At 54.8% G+C, this 22918-nt stretch overlaps 1 protein-coding gene across 1 annotated transcript in view; it reads left to right on the plus strand.

The window, feature by feature from the left end:
• Positions 1-22918, plus strand: part of LOC100899333 (translational regulator orb2-like) — a 124527-nt gene that overhangs the window by 75184 nt on the left and 26425 nt on the right. The window contains 1 exon segment of the mRNA XM_029111956.1: positions 1132-1233. Coding sequence (XP_028967789.1) covers positions 1132-1233 — 102 coding nt within the window.

Genomic DNA, 22918 nt, shown 5'->3' on the forward strand with positions numbered 1-22918 from the left:
CGAGTTTCAAAGCGAGCGCTTGACAGAGAGCCGAGGGAGACTAAACCACTCGGGAACGAAATGGCGCACTTGGCCATCTAATCAACTTGAAACGATAAACAGCTCTAGGCTGCCCCCTTGTGCTCGCCGCGTGCTCTGCGCTCTCAACACGCTAGCCATGCTCAGAGCTCCGGTCAGCGGCGTTGCACGCATTCTTATCGTATTCGCCTTTGGGCGGTTGCGCACTCGCCGCCGTGCAGTCGTAGGCTCCCATGGAGCTGCTGGCTGCCGTACCGACAAGCGCCTGAGCGGACGGCGACCGACGTCAGCAGCGGTGGGAGTGCCGCGCGCCCCACAACAAGCAGATCTTGTAGCTGCTGGTTGCCGCCGACAAACTCTCCGCCAACAAGGAACCGATGGCGGGAAGCTGGTTACCGTGCGTGGGTTGAGAACACTTGGCCGCAGGCGACGTTTTATCCCGAGCAACGAACGACAAGACTGGCTCGGTCCGCCACCTCTCCCCTGGCAAGCCGCAGCTTCAATGATATATTTTCACACTGGAGGAGAAGAGACTCTACGCCCAAATTGCTTTGCACTCAGCTTCAAGCAATCGCTGCCCCGAGCTGGATTTCGTCATTTCCCCCCGCGGCTCCCCTCACTCACTCGGAGTTAGCTCTCCAGTTGGTACTGTGTGTACCCGCTGAGAGTTTTGAGCGTGCGATGAAGTCGTCGTCGTTCCGACAAAATTTATTCTCCTGGCTCCTCCCAGAATCATTAAGACCAGAATGCGCGTATCGTCCGGCATTAGGCCTAATCCGAGAAAAAATTATTTCTTGCCCCACGGAAAGCCATCGAAGCCGACTTAGTCGACCGAAACCGCGGCGACGGCGGCTCGATTCAGCTCCTGCTGCTTTTCTGTGAGGCAACGAGGAACCTGTACTTCGAGAGGTATTTCAAGGGAAAAACGGACTGAAAGTCTCATTTCGGAAGCAACAGGAGAACGGGGGCGGAATCTCTCGAGAGACCTGGGCCGGCGTCGCGGGGCTTTTCAGCTCGAGATCGTTATTCGTTCTCCCCGAGAGGCTCGGAGAAGGAATAAAGAGGAGGCTAAATCTCTACCGGACGAGATGCGCGAAGAGGGATCAGGATAACGGCAACGACAACAACAACGACAGCATCGACGACAGCATCGACGACATTGACGACGCTGACAACAACGACAACAACAACGAAAAGAACAACAAGACAAGCAGAATAACAAGTGCATGGTATAATGCGGCGGAAGCAGAGGACACAGGGGAAGGGCCCAGCAGACCCCCCTCCCGGTATACTATTCTATCGGAGGGCAAGTCTCGCTGCTCGGGAGATCCGCTCGGACTCGCTCGTCTTCCGTCCGACGGCTGACTTTGATCAGTCGGCGGAGTCAAGTGAATGGAACGACGGAAGGGAAAAAATCTACGAGAGAAACAAAGAGACTCTGCCGGAGTCATCTCGCTAGACTTGGGCCGAGGATCGTCGGCGAGTCAACGTCGGCGCCGCACTCAGTATTGCTTAGGCAAGGAAGCGAAGACAAAGGAACGACCGACTCAGTCTTTCCACGGCGAAAGTCACCGAGCAGAGAGCGGACTGTCGACTCAGCCAACGAAAGGGTGGACGGACGAACGGACAGACGAACGAGCCCACCGTTGTACGAATGTGAAAACAAAGAGACAAATCTACGGAAAAACAGCGACGAGCAACTGATTGACTCCGAACGGAGGGAATCCGCTTCTGTCCCACGTCCGTCGTTCCCTCGTGCTCCGATCGAGCCGGATCCGTGTTGATAGAGAAACATAGTACCTACCCACGCTCGAGAAAGGTGAATTTCGCTTGTGCGAGTCTCTCTGAGTGAGTAGCAGAGAATGGAAGCATCTCATGATTATAATTCTCCGTGCTTTCCTCTTTTCGTCCGTCTTCCCAGCCGATGCTGAAGCAGAATATTTCTCCCGGCGAGGGCTGCGATCGAGACGCCCGAAATGCAACAGCTCCGGGCATCGGATCTGAAAAAAAACCGAGTGCTTTTTTCTCCACCGCTGAATAACACGGTCCGGAAACACGCGCACGTCGCAAGCCTCCCAAGAAGTCAGATAACCACACGCCGTCCTCACACTTTCGAACACACGAGCTCCGTTGTCGATGATGCGTTAACATTCGAATGCACGCTATCCGGACCCACCGCCCGATCGTTCGCTCGCTCATTGTTTCGTGGAGGAACGCGCGGCGGCCGGCTCGCGCCCAGCTCGGCGGATGGGCGCCTTATCGGAGCGATAAGTCGCAGTTTCGTTACGGATTCCGTCCGTTGTAAACGCCTCGCGGGAAGGGCAGCGGGTCAGCTCGCCGTCCGCTCAACTAGTTTCGCGCATTCTCAATCTCGGCAATTAACTCCTTATCATTCATCCGCCGCCAATAAAACAGACTTCCCCTTATATCTAGTTTCCTTCCCGAAACATTCTCCCCTGGCGCTCCGAGACCGGCAAAGGCAGTCTTCCTCTTTGTCGGACATCAGTCCGGTCAGTCCGTTGGGCGGTTGCGCCGTACTGGCCCGAGTGAGTGAGAGCATCGGCGACGCCGGCGTCGTCGACGTCGTCAACACCGACGACACCGTCGACACAACGACAACAGCAGCAGCAACAGTGGGAGCTCTGTTATAGCTTGAGCAAACGCTGCTTTCTCGCGAAAGATGTTGCTTTTGTCACCCGGATAGAATCACGTCGACTGCCTGGAGAACTAGGTCGTCGGATCTATCGGATGATAAGCGCTTGAACGTTTTCTCTTCTTGAATCGCCGCGCCGCTCTGCTTGCTCTCCCAGTCGGATCGCGGCTTAGATATGTATATTACTCACGAGGAGCGCTCGGCTCGTTGCCCTCGGTTCGTTCCTGAGAGGAATGTCCCCAGTTCGAGATCACGAGTCGGATCACGAAAATGACCGAAAGTATTCCCTGTTGTCCATCCGTCCGTCCGAATCCTTGCTCCCTCGATGACCTACATCCCAAAGGGGAATTACTTCCGATTCCATCGCTCACCCGTCTTTTTCGATGCCGCTCCACCTATGCATTCAGATTTTTCTTCGGGAGATTCTCCTTCATCGAGTGGTAGCTGCGACTGACGTGAGCATTTGACGAGGATTCGTGTTCCTGCCATGGCATGTCGCTTAAGCTAAGAATGGGAGGTGGTAGGGGCGGAGACGTCGAACCGTCGAGGTATCAGATCCAAAAACCGATCCGGTCGCCCACATAGCCGAAGAACACATCGCCGTCGACAGCGCCCGACAGGACCACTGTGGGAAGAAAGGGAACACGGTAGTAGAGAATCCGGGAGAACGAGCGGATGGCGGTGGCGAATCGCGGCGCCTTCATCCCGATATCGTATTCCTCGCTCAAGCTCATGATTTAATTTGGATACGATCGGCTTCGATCGGTTCGGCGTCGTCTCGAGTTCGCATGGAGCCCCCGGTCCTGAAAGAGAACAATAGCCACGGAGAGAGAATAATCACTGGGATGATCGAAGGCGTATTCCTAAAAGATGAGGGCAATAACACGCGGAGTGTTCCTCGGAAGGATAATCGAATTATTCATCCTCCGAGTATCTGGAATTCCGATTCCCCGAAACGATTGCGGCCTTGTCACGGACGTCGAATGCATCATCGGCGGAGAAAAGGAACGAACTCCAATCACTCAGAGTATAGATGTTCCGTGACTGACACGGAATGTCAAAGGAACGCTAGAATAAGGGAATCGAGTCGCATTCGGCAAACGTATGAACGCATCCCTATCCATTCCTACTCGTACTGGACAAGCAAAAGCCCGACCTGAGCCTCATGCACGCGAAAGGCGGATCTCCAGGCAACGGGCCACGCAGGATGAGAGCCGAAGAATGGATCCAGCTTCGCAGATAGATAAATCACTGAGGAGACCACGAACGGCGTGTGTGGGGCTCGAATGTGGCACCGGGGCTTTCTTGAGAAACCAGAGGGCCGCTCGTTGGCGAGCTTCGCCCAAGAAACGAGTCCGGGGGCCGAAAAAGAGTGAAAGGGCTCCGACCGAGGGTGTGGCCGGCCGGCCGGCCGGCCGGCTAGCTGAAGTTGTCTGAGTGAGAGACCGGCGGCAGCGTGAGCTCGTTTGACCGTCGTCGCCCGCTTCGTAAGTCAGCTCACTCAGTCACTTGCTCACTTGCGGACTCCTGTCTCGAAACCTTCGTCTGTCCATACGCACGAGGGTCGGTCTTTCCGTGGGACGGACAGACGGCCGCTCGCTCGCTTGATGGTCACTCGATGGTGAATCTAATGTAAGACCCTATCGGGAGCAATAGAAGGAAAAAAGAGCCCACGCAGAGTATGTACATCCCCGACTAGCCCCGTTGTTGGAGGAACGAGTGGACGGCTGGCCGGCCGAACGATCGCATGAGCCGAAGCGGCAGCAACGGCAGAAGGTTGGTCGGAGCTCGCGTGGAGAGATGGCGTTCCTTTTCCTTAGTCCCTACCGTTGTCCTTCCTTTGATTGCCGGACCCTCCCGCTGCTCAGCGCGGCATTAGCGGCACCGGGCAGGGGCGTAGGACGGCCGACCCGCCGGCCGGCCGGCAAACGGCGTATAAGCGAGGAAAAGGGATAACTCAGGATGTCGCTCCCCCACGCCCGAGAAGCCTCGAGTCTTAACTTGTCTTCCTTCCTCGAACAACCGGCGGCCGACCCAAAGATCCCGTCCGCGTTGTCTTGCAGCTCAATTCGCCAGGACGACACGCGTGTGGAGGTGGGCCGCTTCCAGCGAGGCCCCCCGGTCTTCTCGGGGGGTGTTTGTGGTGGGAGCTCTGGCAGTGCTACTGCTGCTCCGACAACTGACTGACTGAGTGAGTAAGTGGGGGTGGTCTGACGCGAACCAGTGGAGCAGGCGAACAGCCAGCCAGCCAAGCAGACAGGTCGCTGTCTCTTACGCTTATTTCTCCGTTGTCTCACGTTGTCGTTCAGCAGCCTTCGGATGAACTCGCTAACAGAACGTGAAATAGCATCAGGATCTCTTTCTTCTCGAACGGAAGAAAACGAAAGAAAGATGACACCGGTTCCTCCGTCGCTCGCTCGGCCGGGCCATGGCGGCGGCGGCGGCGGTGGTGGTGCTTGCCTGGCCGGTCCGCGCCTCCGTCCGTCCGTCCCTCCGCCCTTCGTCAGCCAGCCGTGTCGTTGCCAGGCGGCTCTGCAGCCGACTTGCTCGCCCTCGTCCCTTGCCGGTGCCGAGCGGCTCGAGCGGCTTGGACGGACGTAAGGAGGCTGAAAAACAGTTGAATCCCGAGAGTCTTTGACGGAATTCTCAAGATACCCAGCTCGTTTTCGAGAGTGGGGGAGGGGCGAGGTAGCTCATTCGAAAACGTTGATGAGTCTTTGATATTTATTCAGTGGTGAATCTTTGATTCGGATCCCGAACTGAATGGAAGAATGTTCCTCTGGAGCTTCCCGTAGATTTTTTATCGGAAACGATGAAAATCTCGCTCCTACCACGGTAGCCTCTGCGAGAACACGCAACAGCTACTTCGGCGGGGCGCCGCGACGCAATACGATGAGCAGGTCGAGTTCCTCATCTCGTCGTCAGACCTCGCATCGGCCAGCCCTCGCATCGACAAGCCCTCGCGAAGGGCTCGAGCTACGCCAAAACCGGTTGCTTTTGAAGGTTTTCGCTGTCCGCCTCTCGTTTACTTTCATTTCCTCTTCAGCGTCTTGTCGGTCCCTCGAAAACTCACTCAGAACAGTAAATCAAATTGGATGGAGAGAAGCTAATTCTAAAGTTTGATGACGAAACAGACAAAGGTAGCTCGCTCGTCGGTCAGAAACCCCGCTAGCTGTGTGCTGAACTGAATTAGGGGCGTGTAGGAGCAGCATGAGCCCACAGCAGGGGCACGTGGGGAACAATAAAGGTTGAAGGAGGTTGGCTGGCTGGCTGGCAGCAAGAAGGGCAGCGGAGCCACAATGAAACTTGCCACTCAGGGCTTGATTAGGTAGGTAGCTCAATCCGAAAGCGCGGCGGAAGCGGCGGTGCTAGTTCCCCGACTGCCGGCCGAGAGCCTACGTATGTCTCCGGGTTTCTGCACTGATCAGCGAATCGACGTGTTGCTGCATAGCCATCGACTCCTGTCGCGGATGCGGCCGACTGCGAGGAGCGCAAAGACGTTTCAACGATTCGTTCCCCCCTCGGTTCCTCTGCGAGCTCCGGCCCTCTCGTTATCTCACATTTTCTTCCGAGACCAGATGAAGGGATCGGAGGAAGTTTTACCTTGTTATCGATATCGGCTTACGAACCGTCAAAATCTTCGCGGTATCCTCATCGCTCGATCAGAAAGAGGAGACGACAGCAATGATGATGATGGCGGAGCAGAGCCACGCGAGAACGCTCTTGGACGGCGGGAGCGCGCGTGGAATGCTCGACCGTGGCCGAGCTCGCTTCGGAGGATTAGCGGGAATTTTAAAAAGAATGAATATTGATTTTTACCCGTCTCGCTTGCTGCTCCACCGGATACCCCAGTAGATGCGGCTGGTGCTGCCGCGTATTCCGGTGGATACGTCTCGGCCGGCACTCGCGAGTGACAGACAGGTTCCCCAAGCTTTCGGCGCCTAAGCCGATTATGCATAAAAACACGCCCGTCCAATAGCAGGAGAAGCCCTCGAGGCAACTTCGGAATCCCCGGCCGCAGCAGTGGCCGCTCCTGTTGCTGTTGCCGCCGGTGCCGTTGTTGTTGTTGTTGACGTCATCTTCGTTGTTGCTGTCGACGATGAATAAAGCTTGTGGGTAGCCGGCGGGAGCCCAGCCTTGCATCCATGCCGCATTCGCCGTCGTAGCCGTTTTTTCGGTTCGCCGACGAGGCCTAGGGGAGTTCTTTAGATCGAAGGGAGGCAACAAAAAGAAAAACGACGAACGAAGAAGAAACCGTGGATGTATCACTAGGAGATAAAGCGAGAGAGTTGAGACGAATATACCACTCGGCTAAATGCATATTTTACTGCCTAACAAAGGCCTTGCTCGAGCGCTGCCGGTCATGAGAGCGGCTCGCTGCCGGTCATCTTACCAGCAGGCCCGAAGGGAATAGAGGGATGAATAAGATGAGATTGTACTTGGAGAGCGGTACAGGGGCGGCGGGGGGAAGCTCTATCTCCTGTTCTATCATTAAAATCATGACTGACACGATCGCTCTACTGAGAGGAGTTTTTGACTTCGGCGGAGGAGTCTCTGAGCTCCTTCGCTTGCTCGGAACGTGAACTCGATCGAGGTCTCTCCATGATGCCTAGTTTTATCCTCATCTCTGAGTTCCGAAAGCGGATCGAGGAACTCGTGACTTTTTGCGGATCCGCCGTGGTATGGCGGAGCTCGGCGCAATATATGCTGCGTCGCCTTTACGGTTATAAAGTAGAGTTCGCATCTGTATATCATCGATACCCCTCGCGGAGGAATGGAAATCGACAGAGGTTTGATGCTTCCCCTCCGAGAGGCTGGAATTTCGATTCCGGATTCTATTTCCTCGCCGCTGGAGCCGAATCCTGAAATAGAACCGCTACGCGAGTCTCTCTCCACGCTGAAATTCGGCAGAAAATCCAAGCTGGGAAAAACAGCGCCAAACTTTTACGACAATAGTGCGACGCTGGCTTACTCGACGAGCTGTTGGTCGTCTTAGCCCCTGGCATTCTTCCCCAGCCCGCTGCTTGAGCTCCCTCTCCTCTCGCACTTATTTCCGATCGTATAAAAACACTACGGCAGCGTGCTCGATCGATTGCCGCGAAGACCACTCGTTCGCGAGTCAGGCAGCCCTTCTATTTGCACGCAGGCTTCCAATCTTCTAAGATTATTCGTACGCATCGTTTCCTTCGCCGGCGTTCTTCTCAGCATCCTCGAAGGAAGCGCTAAGTGTTTACTTTTGGCGGTTCGATTTGCCGGGTATGCGTAATCCCTTCGGCTGATGCTGCTGCTGCTATGTCGTCTCTCACTCGATCTGCTAAGAATAATACTATCGAGAGCCATCTCATCGTCCCTCTCATCATAAGCTCCAACTAGCATTCTTATTTCTTAATTCTTCCGTCGGCCACGGTCACGCACAAGAGCAACCGATGACCGCCGGGAGCAGCCATGGATGTTCCAGCTCCCATAGGAAGAAGATCTGTGATGCCGAAATCGAGTATCGAGATGTGATCCTTTTTCGCTCTTATCGGAGGAACTCCGCGCAGCTGTACGTCTGCGAGAAAGCGATGGCTATTCTGATATCTGATAAAAACAGATATCCACTGATTCGGGTGTGCATCGTTGGCATCCTCGGGTAACACTCGCGTTTGCCGAAATATCGAAATTCCCCGCGAGTCCCACCCACTTCGAATCCAAGTGAACGATCGGGGCTTCGTTCGAGGGAGCACGACGCGACGGGACTCCGAGAACGGACGAGCTCCGGGACAAGTCTGGCAACGACTGGTACCCGGTCGCTTCCAGACTGGTATACGACGAGCCAGCTGAGGAGGGTTGGCCAGATCTGACCACCGACCGTAGCAAGGGTATCGGGACATTTTTCATCCGGAGGGAACCGTCCCCGCTCGGGCTCGGAAAGAGATCCCACAAAGACCGTTGTCCACGGTGCCCTGGTCTACTCGCCGGTGTCAGGCGACGTCACGAAAAAAAATGGAGATGTTCCGAGGAATCTGATCATGATCCCCCGCTCCCAAGTCGCTCTTCCCTCGGTGTTCGGAGAATTCTCGGGATCAGACGAACGAGAGCGCACCCTCAGCGTATTATATTCATCACCCGTTGTGGCTGCCTGTACGGCTTTCTCATATCGTGCGTTAGATCGGAGCGACCGGTCGATTTCCTCGGATTCAATTTTATCTCCCACGGATAGATGTTCGTGAGATTACTGTAAACTACAGAAACGAGGTCGCTGCTTATATCATGCCTTGCCTCACCCCACTCGGTTCGCTCACCACCATATGGATTCTCACGAAGCAATATCCGGCTTCGGCTGGAATCCCGAGCTGCCCTCCGGTGTGATCACCGACGAGAGCCTGGCAAGATGGGGGGTTAACGGTGCGTTTATAAATTATCTGTGTGGGGTTTGACTGGGAGCCGTCAATTTTCGGTCCGGTCTCTAGACGCAGCCGAGATATCATTGGCGGGACTTTATTCCTCTTTCGCGCCTCTTCCCGTCCATCTACATATTCCTCCTCTGCCGTTGAGATGGATGCATTTTTGTGTTCATTGCCATCATTCTCACACCATCGCGAAATCATTTGGAGGTTTTTAGAAAATTGTCGGATTCCCGACCCGCTCGCAGCTCAACTGCCCCTGACATGACCCCTGTGGGGAGCCAAGATGTCCGACTTCCACCCTCGGAAATCTCCTCTGAGCTCCCTCATGGAAACCCGATCGAGTGGCTCATGGAATCGTTTTGCTCATGAGGTCCTGCGCTCTCAATCTGAATCAGTTAGCACCGAGGTAGCGGGAAGTTATTTGCCCGGAGAAAGGGACCCTCATGCGGTGCGGAGGGCCTCATTAGTGATTTTGCTCTTCGGCGAGCGAATATCGGAATGCTTTATATTCCGGGGACCGGATCCGCGCTGCATCGGTTTAATTCGCAGAGAAGGCGCGACGAATGAGCGCCGAAGAGAGGGGCTCACGATGTGTTCTGGGTAGAAGTTCGCGGGGAGAATAAAGAACGGAAAAACGTTTTTTTAGGGCGGTCCTTGCTGAAGTCGTCAGTCTCTGGAAAACGGACGGCGATTTCTCGACCAAGCAAAGTGAACTAGGGATTCGAAATTCTGTGCATGCCATGTGTTGTGTTGCTCCGGATTCGCCTTCCATCGAGCGAGCCGCAAGGGGACTCATAAGTCTTGGGCTCAAGTACTCCTCCATGGTCCAAGAAACCCACTCCGGAACTCGCTCGATAAGAGTCGTCACCACGGGGTTCGCGAATGAAGTCTCGTTCAGTCCTCTTTGGATTTGTGCAGGCCTCCACTTGGTGGACGGTCGTCGGGCTCGAACCATCGTCAATAGCGCCAGTGTGGTCCACGCAAATCTACATGTGATGCAGAACCGCTCTCATCAGTCAGCCATCCGTCAGACACTCTGTATGGAAGGAGAGGTCTAATTACGCTATCGCGCTTTCGACAACAGCTGGTTACTCGCTCAGCACGAGAACCCTGCTCTTTCCCGAGTTTTTTTTTACGCGTCCAACCTGACCCAGTGATTCCGCTTAGCCTCCAGATCAATCTGCACTCTCGCATATCCTCGGAGCGTGCCCTCTCGTCCGCATGCACTTTCAGGAGCGTTCGCCCGAAGTTTGTTCTCCTAGCCGGATTCTGAGCCCGGCGATCCCTACTCGGAGCAAAAGCCGCACGGAGCCGGCGATTGGCAAGTGTTCCGCCCATGTTGTGTTCCTTCGAACTCTCGGAGAGAAAAAACATACTCACGGAGTCGGATTCTATTCGCTCGGTGCCAGCGAATGAGGCGCTCAATCTCGCTACCGGTCAGAGCCTTCGATACGGCGCAGAGTTGCGAACGTCTCCTGATGAGGCATCAACCGCGGTAACTCGCATGCTCGTCGGGACGGGACGTCGGGATCGGATTCAGCAGTATTTCGCGTCGCTGGCGACAGAACTCCTGGCAAACGAAGGCCGATGGGAGCACGGAGCGGACCTTGAATCCGTCCACCTGCTCAGAAAGGGAGATGAACCCCGAAATTCGATCGTCGAAGTTCATAATGGAGAGATCTACTCAAGGGTGGCGGACCAGTCAGCTTGTTGAGCTCAGAGTCACAGCACAGAAAAGTTGTCATGGCTGAAAAAGAAAATAGGAAAAAGGAGTCGGTCGTCGACTCTAATTTGTATGCGCGGGAGGGCGTCCCGGGCGAGGCCGCAGTCGCCGCCCTTCAAGTTCAGACAGTGCTTCTCTTTCTTACTTGTTCTCAACCGTCGCTGCGCGGGACTCCCTTTGCGTCGCCGTTTTTTTTATATCCCACTGCCATACACAACTATTATGACCTCCGGACTGGCGGCGGAGTCTACGCTGGCCGCCGAATAATTCCCGGGCACGACGGCGACGCCAACGTTCCTACGGCGACTATGGTTTACAATCTCAGCACAAGGCCTCGCTTCCAATAAATTATCGAGCTGGAGCGCCGTCGTTGCCGCCGCCGTTTGTTTCGTGGCTTAGAAAACTCCGTGACCTTATTTCAATCAAGCGGAAACGACTAACGGAGCGCGGCTCTGTTCGGAGCTCACGTAGGCTCACTGTGCGCAATTGCTCTAAGACTCCGCGGCGACTTCAGAACGGCGCGTACATACATACTCACCGCATACGAGTTGCCGCAGTCCGCGAAGCGTGAGCGCAGGGATATTAAATCAGACATTTGCGTGAAGCACATAATAGCTCGGGGTCCGCATTCTATGTAATTCCGGAGAGTAATGTGGCACACATGGTCTACCGTCTACCACGGTACCTAGTCACCATAAGCCGCCCGGTAAACAAGCGACCGAAAGAAAAGGGGTTGCTGATTATGAAGTCTGCGGCGACCGGGGGCGGGCGGCGGCTCAGCGGGTTCTTTGCAAATCCCTGCGACCATACAGACTCTTGAGTACAGGTTGTCGCTAATCTCATTTTTCGCCGATCCGAACCCCAGGAACTTCTGGAGAGCACTCCTCTTGCCTTCCGACGGGGTTTTTCCTGCTAAAACAGGCCGCTCTCTGACCATGGGAGCTTAGGAGTGCTCCGGAGAGTAATCCCGTTATCGAAAAGTTATTCGAACCATTGTAATTCAAAACAAGCAAACGTCATCAGTGAAGGAATAATCCAGCCACGGAAGAGCAATCAGAGAGTCTCTCCGTCGAGATCCGCTCAGACTCCGGAAAACTTCTGAGAAGCATCCCGAAGTAGCTATTCCGGGGATCATGTGCGACGCTTGGTGATAGCGGAAGACTGGCTCGTCCCCGAGCTCGGAGCACTTGAGAGATTCCTTCCTCGCTGAAATCCTCCCCAGCACGGCGTGTACGCTCGCCGCAGTCTAATAATCTCGATTTAAGTGACACCGAAGTGGCTTTCACTTCTCCTGCTGTTTGTGTTCGACCATTATAGCGAAGGAGAGGGAGCGAGAGATGATCTCCAGGACGGCAGCGGGACCTTCCCTAATGGAGATCACTGGAAGAAAAAGTGGGCGCGAAAAAATAGAGGCGAACGAGAACTCAGCAACGTGAGACGAATCTTGTCCGCGAATGCTTCCGCCACGACCGCCGGCTGCCACGACGACGGGCCGTTACCGACCCCGAGCGAGTACGAGCCTCACGCCATACAGTGGCAGCAGCAGCACCACCACCATCAATGGCATCAACTGCCATGTTTCTCCAAGTTTTTCCCCTTTGTAGACTCATTCATCTTCCGAACGGACAAAGAATACTTCTTGCTCGTTTCGGAACTTCGTTTGTTTCGCAACGCAAAGTTCGACTAGGCCGGGGACAGGAGCCGTGCGATGTGGATGCTGGAAGCGCGGAGGGACAGAAGGAAATCGCGACCGAACAATCGCGCCGGCTCGAGAATTTAGGAACGCTCGTTCTCTCCCTCGCCTGCTGCTGGATCGCGCCGGCATTCCCTCGGAAACGTTTTTGTAGTGGAGATGCCTCTCGCTCGTTTCCTCCCTGTGGATTCCTCTCCATTTCGGCGAGGCTCATCGTTTTCGCTTCTCCCTTCTCCGTTCTTTGGTTTTCCCCGAACGCTCGCTTTTGTCGTCGATTCCGACGTCGCTCGTAGTCGTCACCGCCACGGCTTGAGGCGAGCCGGCAGCTCCGACGACAAGATAGAAACGAAGAGAAGGATTGACACCATTCGAACGTCAGCCACTCTGTGTCAAGGCACAGTGTACCCGAACCCAGGCTGGGCGCTGACGTCGACGGTATAGAAGGAGCCGAAGGAAATACCGAGGGCGCCCACCACGTTCCGATGAACGAAGACGGTGGCGTCGATGGAAGATGCGAGCGAGTGAGCGAGCAAGAGGAGCCGACGGGAAGACATGGCACCAGACAAAGGAAGGGAACACATAGAAAAAGCAAACGAACCAGCAAAAAAAGAGAAACGGATGAACGAAGGGACGAAGCGCATTAAGATGTCGATCGTGATTTATAAATCATCCTTTAACCGGTGGCTGAATGGGCTGATGGTTAGATGGAGAGAGGAAGAGAGCTGTATATAGAGCTTTCCGTCGAAGGGAACGTGTGTCTCAGGCAGAGACGCTTTGCGGCGAAACACAGAAAGTGTATCCGAAAAGGAGGCTTTCATCTAGGGAATGAATCGCCTCCACGGATTCTTCCGCCTTATTTAGAGCGCGGATCACCTTCACGGATTGTCCTGCGTTTCTTTGAGCGCGGTCGGTGATTCCCAACAATGGAGGGTCTCAACACTGATCCCATGAGGTTCAATGATTCAACCGATCACAATCGAGGCTCAGAGGCGAATCCCAAAGTCCCGCGGTCGGTTCCCGCAGCCCCAGCCATTCCTTGCCGCCTACGTCCGTACATTAAAAGGTCATGAAAGATCGACATGTCCCAAGCAGCAGATCATTTCATCACTGTCATTATGAAGGCTCGTTGGGGGACCATCAGTCTGGGAGATCTCAGGGTAGCGGACCGCCTCGCGGGTTCCGGTCTGAAGACAGGATCGGGCCGGTCAATTGCTTGCCAAGGAACGCGTCGAGTGAGCGCCGCAGCTTCTCTGTCGATCCAGACGTTTAACAACATTCCAGAGAATTCATCGATCCGTCAGAATCGAAAGAGTCCGTCCCACGGGCGGAATGCTTCTCAGAATCGAAGGAGCAGAATTTCCAAAGGATCCGCGGATCACTCGATGCTGTTAGTCCACACTCATGTCCCATATCATCAAAATGGGAAATTTTCGTCTCCTCCGGCTTATGTCAAAACTATTCTTCTATGTTCAAGTCATCATCATCTTTCCACGCCGGTACCATCGTCGTTGACGTCGGCGGGTCCGTTGTCGACATCGGACACGTCGCTCCTCCTCGGTCCCTGTCTGTCTCGACTTCCCGATCTGACGCCTCTGTCAACTCAATAAGCTATTCCGATGAGGGGGAAGCGGCAGTGGCTGGGGCCGGAGGGGGAACGAAGGCTGAAACAGCGGTCGTACAAATTACAGGCTATGCTGAAGAGCCGACGTCGGGTACAAGTACGCGCGAAGAACCGACAAGTTGAACCAAAACAGCAATTGGGTGAAGTAGCGCTTGAAAAGTGAATGAATTAATGGGAGAACGGGAGACGGAGCAGCAGCAGCCGGGCGAGGAGGAACGAACGATGGGAAGTGTTGACGATAGGTGAATGGATGTTCCGCAGCGCAAGTCGGGCGGAACTGATGTTCTTTAATAACACTCTGAGCAAGTGCTCGTTGCTGTTTCTGTGAAAGACGTTTAATTTAGCTCCATGTGAATGGCAAGTGAGAGAGGGAGGGGGAGGAACAGGGCCGGCGGCGGGCTGAGCCGTTTTCGATTTTCTTTCCTCGTCCCTGAGCCCTTCTCCGACATTGAACAACGGAGAGTTCCGCGGATGGATCGAGGACGTGCTCAGCACACTTGGGGAGGAACCCAAGGGATCCTCGAAGCTAATTATGGAGCGTTTCGTAGAGGGGTCAGAGGCCTTGAGCGATTTTATTGAATATTAAGACAGTTTGCAGAGCCAAGGAATAGCCCGGGTCGTTCATAGCCGAGCCGAGTGAATCTGCTGCGGAAACTTTTGGTTTCGGAGAAATTCGGCTTGGGGAGTCTAAAGACGGAGCTCAATCGACTCAGCCAAGGAAGAATGACGAGACCAATGTCTGCGAGTCATATCTATGCAAATTCGAATAGCTTGAAGTCTGGCCGAAAATTGCGCCGCTAACCGAATCACGAATCCGAAACCAATCCAAAAAGACTGCTTGCTCCATCGCCACTCGCGTCCCCCTCGGTTGCCCGGGTTGTCCATCTGCCGATTCCCCGTTCTTACCTCGTGGCTGCCGATTGGAGTCACCGTGACGTGGGGACGATTCGTCGTCAACCGGAATCGTTGAGCTTTCGGCGCAGCTCCCGAGAGCGAACCTGGGACCGAATCCATGCAGAGCGGCGAGCACCGGGCAGAGTGAGCAGGCGAGCATGAAGGCAATCTGCTGATGCTGCCCCAAAAATGTCCGAAGCGAGGAAGGATCTCCTCCGCTAGCCTGCCCACTCGCTCACTCAAATCCACACTCACTCACTAGCCCGGGCGGTCGTCAAGTTCATCAATGAATTAACTTGTTCGACCTCCGGCCCTTAAGTCCTCTCACGGCAACAGGTCATCCATCAGAGCAGAGTGTACTCAGCACGTCTTGGAGCATGTCTGTCTTGTGAAGGTTGACTGACCAACCTGCCGGTCGACTTGACGACCGACCTGCTGCTAGACCTCAAGGCTGAGCAAGTTGCCGACCTGTTCTTGCGCTTGGAGCCTCGGTTGGCCGGTTGCTCGGTTCCTCACTTCGTTACTTGGTTGCTCCGTCAGTCAGTCGGTCGTTCCGTCCGTCCGTCCGTCGGTCGTTCCGTCCTTCCGTCGGACGACCAGTCGGTCCTTCTGTCGACTTCTTCGAACGAGGCTCGACCTTTTGACACGGGACACACCTAGAGTCAACCTCCTGTGCGGAATCCCCGTCAGGAAGGTCCGAAGGAATAACTGGACCACCCGTACTTCCGCTTCTCGATCCCGCGTTGAGGGAAATATCGCGGATAACTTGGAGGCCAAGAGCAAGCGCTGGAGTGGGAGCCGAACGAAAGGGAGAGGAGAACCCCTGAGACGTGAGCCAGAGTACTGGGGGAACAGAACGATTCAAAAGCGTCTCCGATGGAGAAGCTTGCTCACCAGTCGAATATACCAAAGTCAATTCGACCTTGATCTTGGTTCTTTTGTTCTCCCGCTGCCTTCTTCGAGAATGACTGGAACCCTCATCAAGACTCGCTCAGGCGAACCTATCGCTGCCGACTGGCACTGGAATTGTCTGTCGGACATCGAGCGACCCTCGATGCGCTATTGGCCGGAGGAAATACACCGAACCGGATCAGGGTGAAAGCAGACACCTGTGAAGTACACTATCCGTAGCCGTCCGACGTCATGGAGTTACCCTGGCCTCTGATTGGGTTCTCTCCCGGCGCAATCTCCAATATTACATTATTAATGGCGGCGCGGAGCTGGGTTCCGTCTCGAAACAACCGACATGCCGCCGGCGAACAGGGAGACCAGCCGAACGACCGACCGAGCGGCCAACAACGGAAGAACGCTCAGTTCGGAAAGAGTACGGTTTTTCGGTTGGCTGACTAGATGGATAGACGGATGGATGGCCGGTTCGTTGGTTGGCTGGCTGGTTGGCCGTTCGCATTGGAGAACAAGGAGAAGGAATGGCGGCGGTGGCGGCCCCCGCCAGAGGGAGACGGTCGAGCGGAGGGGGAACAAGATGAGCAGGACGAGAGGAAGAAGCAACAGAGAAAAAGAGATGACGCAAAACAACCGGCCGAGCGACCCAGGGGGAAAAAGACGTTGAACGGGTGCCGCTGGTGTGGAGGAGGATAAAGTGTATGTGCTCCGGGCAGCCGACTGACTGTGCTTGAGAGCCAGCGAAAGGGAGAGAAAGAACAACGGATGAAAAAAAGGAGATGGAAAGATAAATATTTGGCAAGAAGACGGAGGAGAACACTAAGAGCCTATCCACGCGCTCTTTGCTTACATTGAGTGAGTGGTAGAGTGAGTGGGCTGTTCCGTCTGTCCGTCAGTCAGTCTGACCGGTCCCCTCCTCACACCCCCTGGGTCCGTCAGTGGCAGAATAAGTGGAAACACTTTGCGTTCTTCCCGTTGCTTGCCCCGGTTTCCGTCACCAGTTCGCTCGAACGCCCTTCTGTCCGGCGGAGCGACCTTCGCTGCAGTCGACGGCGGCCTCGAATAGAGTTCCTCATAAATCTGTGGACTCCCCGCTTGCCATCAAGCCCTTCCGCTGCCAGCCTCTCTGTCAACTTGGTCAGTCGCTCTGTCTGACCGTCTATCGGCGTCAAATCACAGGGCAATCCCGCTGCCGAGCACTGCTTGTTTGGTGCTTGCTTTGTGGGCTCGAACTGGATCCAGGCTCTGTTCAACGTCCTTCCGACAGCGATCGGTCGCCGTTCCGTCCCAAAAGGATCGGTGGAGGGAAGAGCATCGTCCCATCCCGATTTGGTGGAAGCGGAGACGACTGAGTTGCGCCGTCGGACCGCCTCGAGATAATTCAGGCGATCGAAACTGTTTGAGACGATTCGATGGGAAGCGGTGCCTTCCGGAAATTCTTCTAAGCTCGGAATGGGCGAACCCTACGGTGATGCATAATGGCGTAAGATATGCTCAACGTCCCGTATGCGTCGCTGTCGATGTGCCAAAATCGCTCGGAGCGTATGCAGGCACTCCGACGCAGATGGGCAGTCGGGAGAAGGACAGCCCCCAAATAATTATCGTCACCGAGATCCGAACAGACAGCGGGGACAAAACCCTCGCCGCCGTCGACAGCAACGTAGATCGAGAAGAAGAGCAAGCCGCTGAATTGGGAAAAAAATCGGGCGACAGACCAAGAACACCTTGAGCCTTGCTGCTATCAGCAGAGCTTTCAGACTCGCGGTACGATGTCGGCGTCGCCTGCTGGAATCCACGACAGAGCACTGCCTTATCTAAGCGGTGCAGAACCCGCAGTTCAATGGAAGCAGGAATCCCGTCGTATTAAGGGAAGATAAAGAGCAAAAAAAAACTTCAAACGTCCAAGCGCCAGTTGCTGACACTTACGCAGGCCGCGTTGAGCAATTCAGCGACCGGGAGGTTTCTTGGGAGGCAAGGAAGACTGGGAAAAAACATTCTGCCAGGCAGAAGTTACAGCGGCTGAGATTTGGATCGGAGTGGAAATAAGCCCGTCAGGTTATACGAGGGTTCGACATCGACTAGTCGTTCGCTCTGATCGCGAAGGACATCTCGAATTCGTCTGGTGTCCGCCGACGATCGGTTGGCGGAGGTCTCTCGACGACTTTTACTTCCGGTGCTCGAGGAAATTTCGATTGGAACCTGATTTCCCGACCAGTGAGGTGGCGAGTATCTCGATTGCTTCTGATCGCTTTTCGCTCCATTCAATGGCTCGATCAATCCGAGGTTCCATCGATCTCCCAGACTTCATCTCGTAGGGGAAAATCAAGTGAAGGACGACTCAGAGTTGTTTCGATTCGTTAAGTTCTCCGAGTCGTCGTCGGAGTCTCTCGGCGGGATATGATGATACTGCCGGACCATCGCATGGTAGGGTCTCTCTCCCACTCAGTCAGTGTCGGCCTGATCTTGACTGCGGCTCCGCTATTCAGCTTTGTGAGAGCGAAAGCCAGGCCACCACCGGTGCGGCTTTGGCGGCAGGCGAGTAAACGATCCTTTTAAAGAGGGGGACGGTCGAAAGCCGAGAGCGCGAGTAAAGGATCACTCTTGAGATAAATCCCGGGATTTCGAGCGTAATGAAGAACTGCGAGAGCGCGAACCAAGCGAGCTCCGGAGGGATAGACAAACGAGCTGAACACCTGAACAACCTGTGGGGTCCCTCGTTCCCGAATCGCCTGACCCTTTGACCGACCCGTCCGCCCCTCATCGAGCGACGAGGCGGGAAGAGCGAAGACTTCGGCGAGCAGGCAGGCTGGTGGGACGAGTTGACTAGCAAGATATCCAATCAGCTTCCGAGCCATCGCAGTATATGAGCCACAGCGAGAGAAAAAGAGAAACTAGCGGAGACCAATAGATGTTTTGCATTATTAATGGTGGCCGTGATGCTAGGCACGATAATCATTAAGACGTATCCTATTTCGCTCGGTACGGCACGCCTGAGCCGGTGCAGTCGCTTGTTCTGCTGCCGAGCAAGAACGGAAGCTCCGAAGGACGATCGAACGGAAGGACCGAGCCAGCTAGCCAGCCTAGCGACCGACCAAGCTATCTACCGACCGAGCGAACGACGGAGTAGCCACCGACTGTCTCACGGAGCGAGCCTCCGGTCATCAAAGCGCTTCGGCGATCTCCCGGAAGGCAAGATCTGGCTCGCTATGCCCAAGCTGCAAAGATCTCACGGTAGATCCGAACCGCGAGCGAACGTCAATCGAAGATTCGGAATATTCATCAAGGACAGGCCTAAGGAAAATTAGCTCAATCGGCTACCACCCTCATCACGACTTTGATAACACGTATCCTTGCTCGTACACACATATATGGATCACTCATATCAAGATACATGATGGTTCCTTATCGTATAATTTCTAATAATCTCCGGATACCCTCAGCGTATAACCCTCCAATACTACGCCTCTGGAGAACCCAATGAATTCCATATACTAGTGATCCTGACTTTCCCGATCCCCTCCGCTAACGATGCGTGTTTTCCATTTCCAGGTGAGAACGTGACCTACAATCACGAGTCATCGGATCGTTTGCCGAGGATATCGTTTGAGGAGAAAGCGGGAATGTTGGAAAGTGCACGCATTCTCCTCGTGGAGCTTGAGCGTTGATGTGGATGGGAGTATGGATCCAGATGAACGTTCAAAGTATAAGTACCTGAAGCTCCGTATGGAAGATTGTTCCATTCGACTGAGCTCCCGAACGGAGCCGGGAACGGCAAGGCGAACACGAAGTACCCGAGCAGGGGATTCGTGGAAGAGGTTTTTTCTATCCGGTGGAAATTATTCCATCTAGGAGCAGATCGAATCGTATCGATAACCCAATATCCTGAACATGTCCGAAAGAATGAGTCGGCAAACGGGAACCGAACAAGTTGGCTAGCCGGGAAACACGAAGACATCACATCGCACGTTTCTCTCGACGCTTGCGTGAAAACTAATTGAACATATTCTTCCTGGCGCCGATCTCGCAAAAGCGGAATCGACCGACCGACGGCCAGATGGGCCTACTGACCGAAGCGGCGCTTCTCTCTTGCGGCAGCGAAGACTACGAGTGAAGGAGGACTACAGCCCGACTCGTCCAATAAGTCCGGTAGGAGAAGAACCACGAATTCAAGCTCGAGGGAGTTTTCTCTTTCGGCTCCGTGATGCGCCTCCGGGCTTCGTATCCGCGGAAGACAATTCGCTTCGTGGTGGCGTAGCGGATAATTAATGTGGGTGGTTGGACGATGTTTCTCAACTTCGGTTGAGCAACTTCATCTTTCATCACCACGCTCTAAGCCCCACTTGCTTCCTCGTAGCGATAGTGACCATGCGAGCAAAGGGAGTGACTTTGCGGAGACTTGCGTTCGAATTATCGGTAGCGACTATAGGTTTTTCATTACCGATCTCCGAATGTTCTTCTGGCCTGCTCACACGCTATTTTCCATGGCGGGGCCGGAAATCGGAGAGCTCTCCAGCGAGTGCAAAACCAAGGAGCACATATCAACATCGACTGGCGATTGACACAACTGCGACGAAGGAAAAACGAGTGCGGAGTGTGACGAGCCCAGAAAGTTTCCCTCGAAGACACGTTCCCATCCTCATATCGAACTCCAGCACAGGATACAGGAGCGCTCCGGAACACTTCATGTTTCGCGGCCCCGAACTCTCGGAACAAAAAGACTCGTGATCAAGAACTACGGGAAATGTCGTCTCGAATCGAGATCAGGATACTCAACAGGAGTCGACCTCGACTCGAGGTCGAAGCCGGGTGCGAGCGACGCGACGGCTCCTGTTTTCTTTCGCCTCTGCTCACCGTGTTCTTCCACATCCCTGTGGGCTCGTAGGTTTCTCTCGTCCTTGGAATGAGTGCGCCCGATCGCGTATCGTCTTGCGCCACCGCTTGCGCATGCAACGGAATTCTGCGTGCTCCGCGTCAGACTGAGCACGTAGGGAACGGTCAGCTCGCAGAAGAACGCCAAAGCAGCAACGAGGGCGAGCACGCGAGCATGTTCGCGAGATTGAAGGAATTCGGCCGGGCAACGAGCCGGCGGTTGAGCACAGGCGATCCAGCAAACTCGGCTCGAGCGTCCGACACTCCGTCCGCCGGCCAATCCACCCTTCGGTCGGTCTTCTCCGGTCGACCGACCGACCGACCAACCAACCGAGCGAACGAGCGAGCAACAGGCAGAGTCGGCCGAAAGTGGATTGAAACTGGCTGCTGACTCGACGTTGCAACCATAGGATAAACAATAAATGTTTCCTGTGCTGAGCGAGTTCCATCCCGGCCGAACGGAGCACCGAGAGGAAATCCGAACAGCACAGAAAGAGCAAAAGTTCACATCAGCACCGTTCGTTTGTCCGCCCGCCCTCCCGAAGCTCCGTCTGTCAGTTTGTGCGTGAGCCGGTCGGTCGCTCGGTCGATTCGCCTCCTGCGTTCCTGTACTATATACGTACGCCAGTCTGCCTCCGACCTGTCCCTCCGGGTTCGCCGATCCATGCTTTCGGTTCTATCAGTGCCTTGATCCTCTTTTTCGTCCCTTGATCCTCTCGACTTTCCCGCTAGCTATCTATCTTCCTACTTCTATTTGCCTACGTGGAGCCATCACGCAAGATCTCGACTTGTTGGCTGGAGATGACATCCGCGTCGCGAGCAGCTGCTCCGAGACGCTTCGAAAAAGGTGGAATACCTACTCCGTGATTGTCTACCTGTCCCCATTCCTGTTGCTGGGTCGGCGGAAGCTCCCACGGCCCAGGCCGCCCGCCATATCCCACGCAGGGAGCCACTCCAGCCACGCCCGAGCGCCCAGACACCAATCTAGCCATGGAGTTCCCGAGCGGGGAATCTGTTAGCGGCCGAAACCGCGCAAATACATCGTTTTGCCCATCCGTGTTGTAACACGCTTGATACGTCGCTGCTCGTCTCATCGACACGGAAACGATGCAAGGGAACAAAAAGCTTTCTGTCTTCGAAGGGTCTTTGAGAGCGTTTCGAGAACACTGTTGTCGAGATCTTAGCGCTGCCAAGCACTATTCCTCCCGTCGCGTCGTTGGAGAAGAGAACATGTCTGGGAGTACGGGTATTGGAGTGAGCCAAGATGCCACCGCGGCCAGCGAATGGAAACGGGTGAGGGCTGTTGCGTCTAGGGAGCTGATGCCCGACAAGGAGGCCCTTGGTAAAAAGCCTCGAGATTACAACGGGACCCCGCTGGAGGAGGGAGCACAACAAGTCGTCTTGCGGACCGAGGCGCTGGGTGGCACGGGAACAGAGCCCCGACCGGGTTAGGAGTGGATGAGCCGTGACGGGTCCTCCAGTTGAGCCGTCTGCTTGTACGTCCGCTCGTGTGACCGAAACTCTGGATAGATAGACAATATATGGAGTACCGCAGACGGGAAGCGAGAGATAAAAACGGCTGAGGGGAGAGAAATCGTCCGGCGTCAGGGAACAAGACCAGCCTAGAGGAGAGAACGTTGAATGGCTGAGGGAAGGGACAGGAAATAAAAGGATGAAAAAAGCGTTGGGAGAAGATTTGACGTCTTTGGCTGGCAATAATCAACAGCCGGCGCCAGGTGGGCGTCCATCGGATGTCAATATATCGAGAAGACATACGACAGAGTCCAAAGCGCTCTCCGTGACGTCGTCGTAGTCGTTAATACAAAAGTCTGTCTGTTGCTCGGTTCACCTCCTGGAGCAAAAGGGCGAACACTCTGGAGATCCGTCCCGATCTCTGAGAGCTTCCGAAAATAGGCGTTCAAGAGGGAGTAGAGCCCTTGATATAGGATACGGATCGAAGATTTCGACGGGAAGACTCGATATCTGTCTGAGTCGGTGAAGGACTCGCCAGCAACTGAGCTGTGCTCATACGCTCCCAGGGGATCACCAACGAATCATGCGAAGAATTTAACGCTCGGAAAAAGCCCCGAGCTGCTCTTGCCGCTGCTGTTCAGGAGACGAAAACGAAAAGAGACATTACTTCGGTGGCTTTCGG

The sequence above is a fragment of the Galendromus occidentalis genome, unplaced genomic scaffold (genome assembly GCF_000255335.2).
Source record: "Galendromus occidentalis unplaced genomic scaffold, Mocc_1.1 scf7180000077477, whole genome shotgun sequence".
Classification (NCBI taxonomy): Eukaryota; Metazoa; Arthropoda; class Arachnida; order Mesostigmata; family Phytoseiidae; genus Galendromus; species Galendromus occidentalis.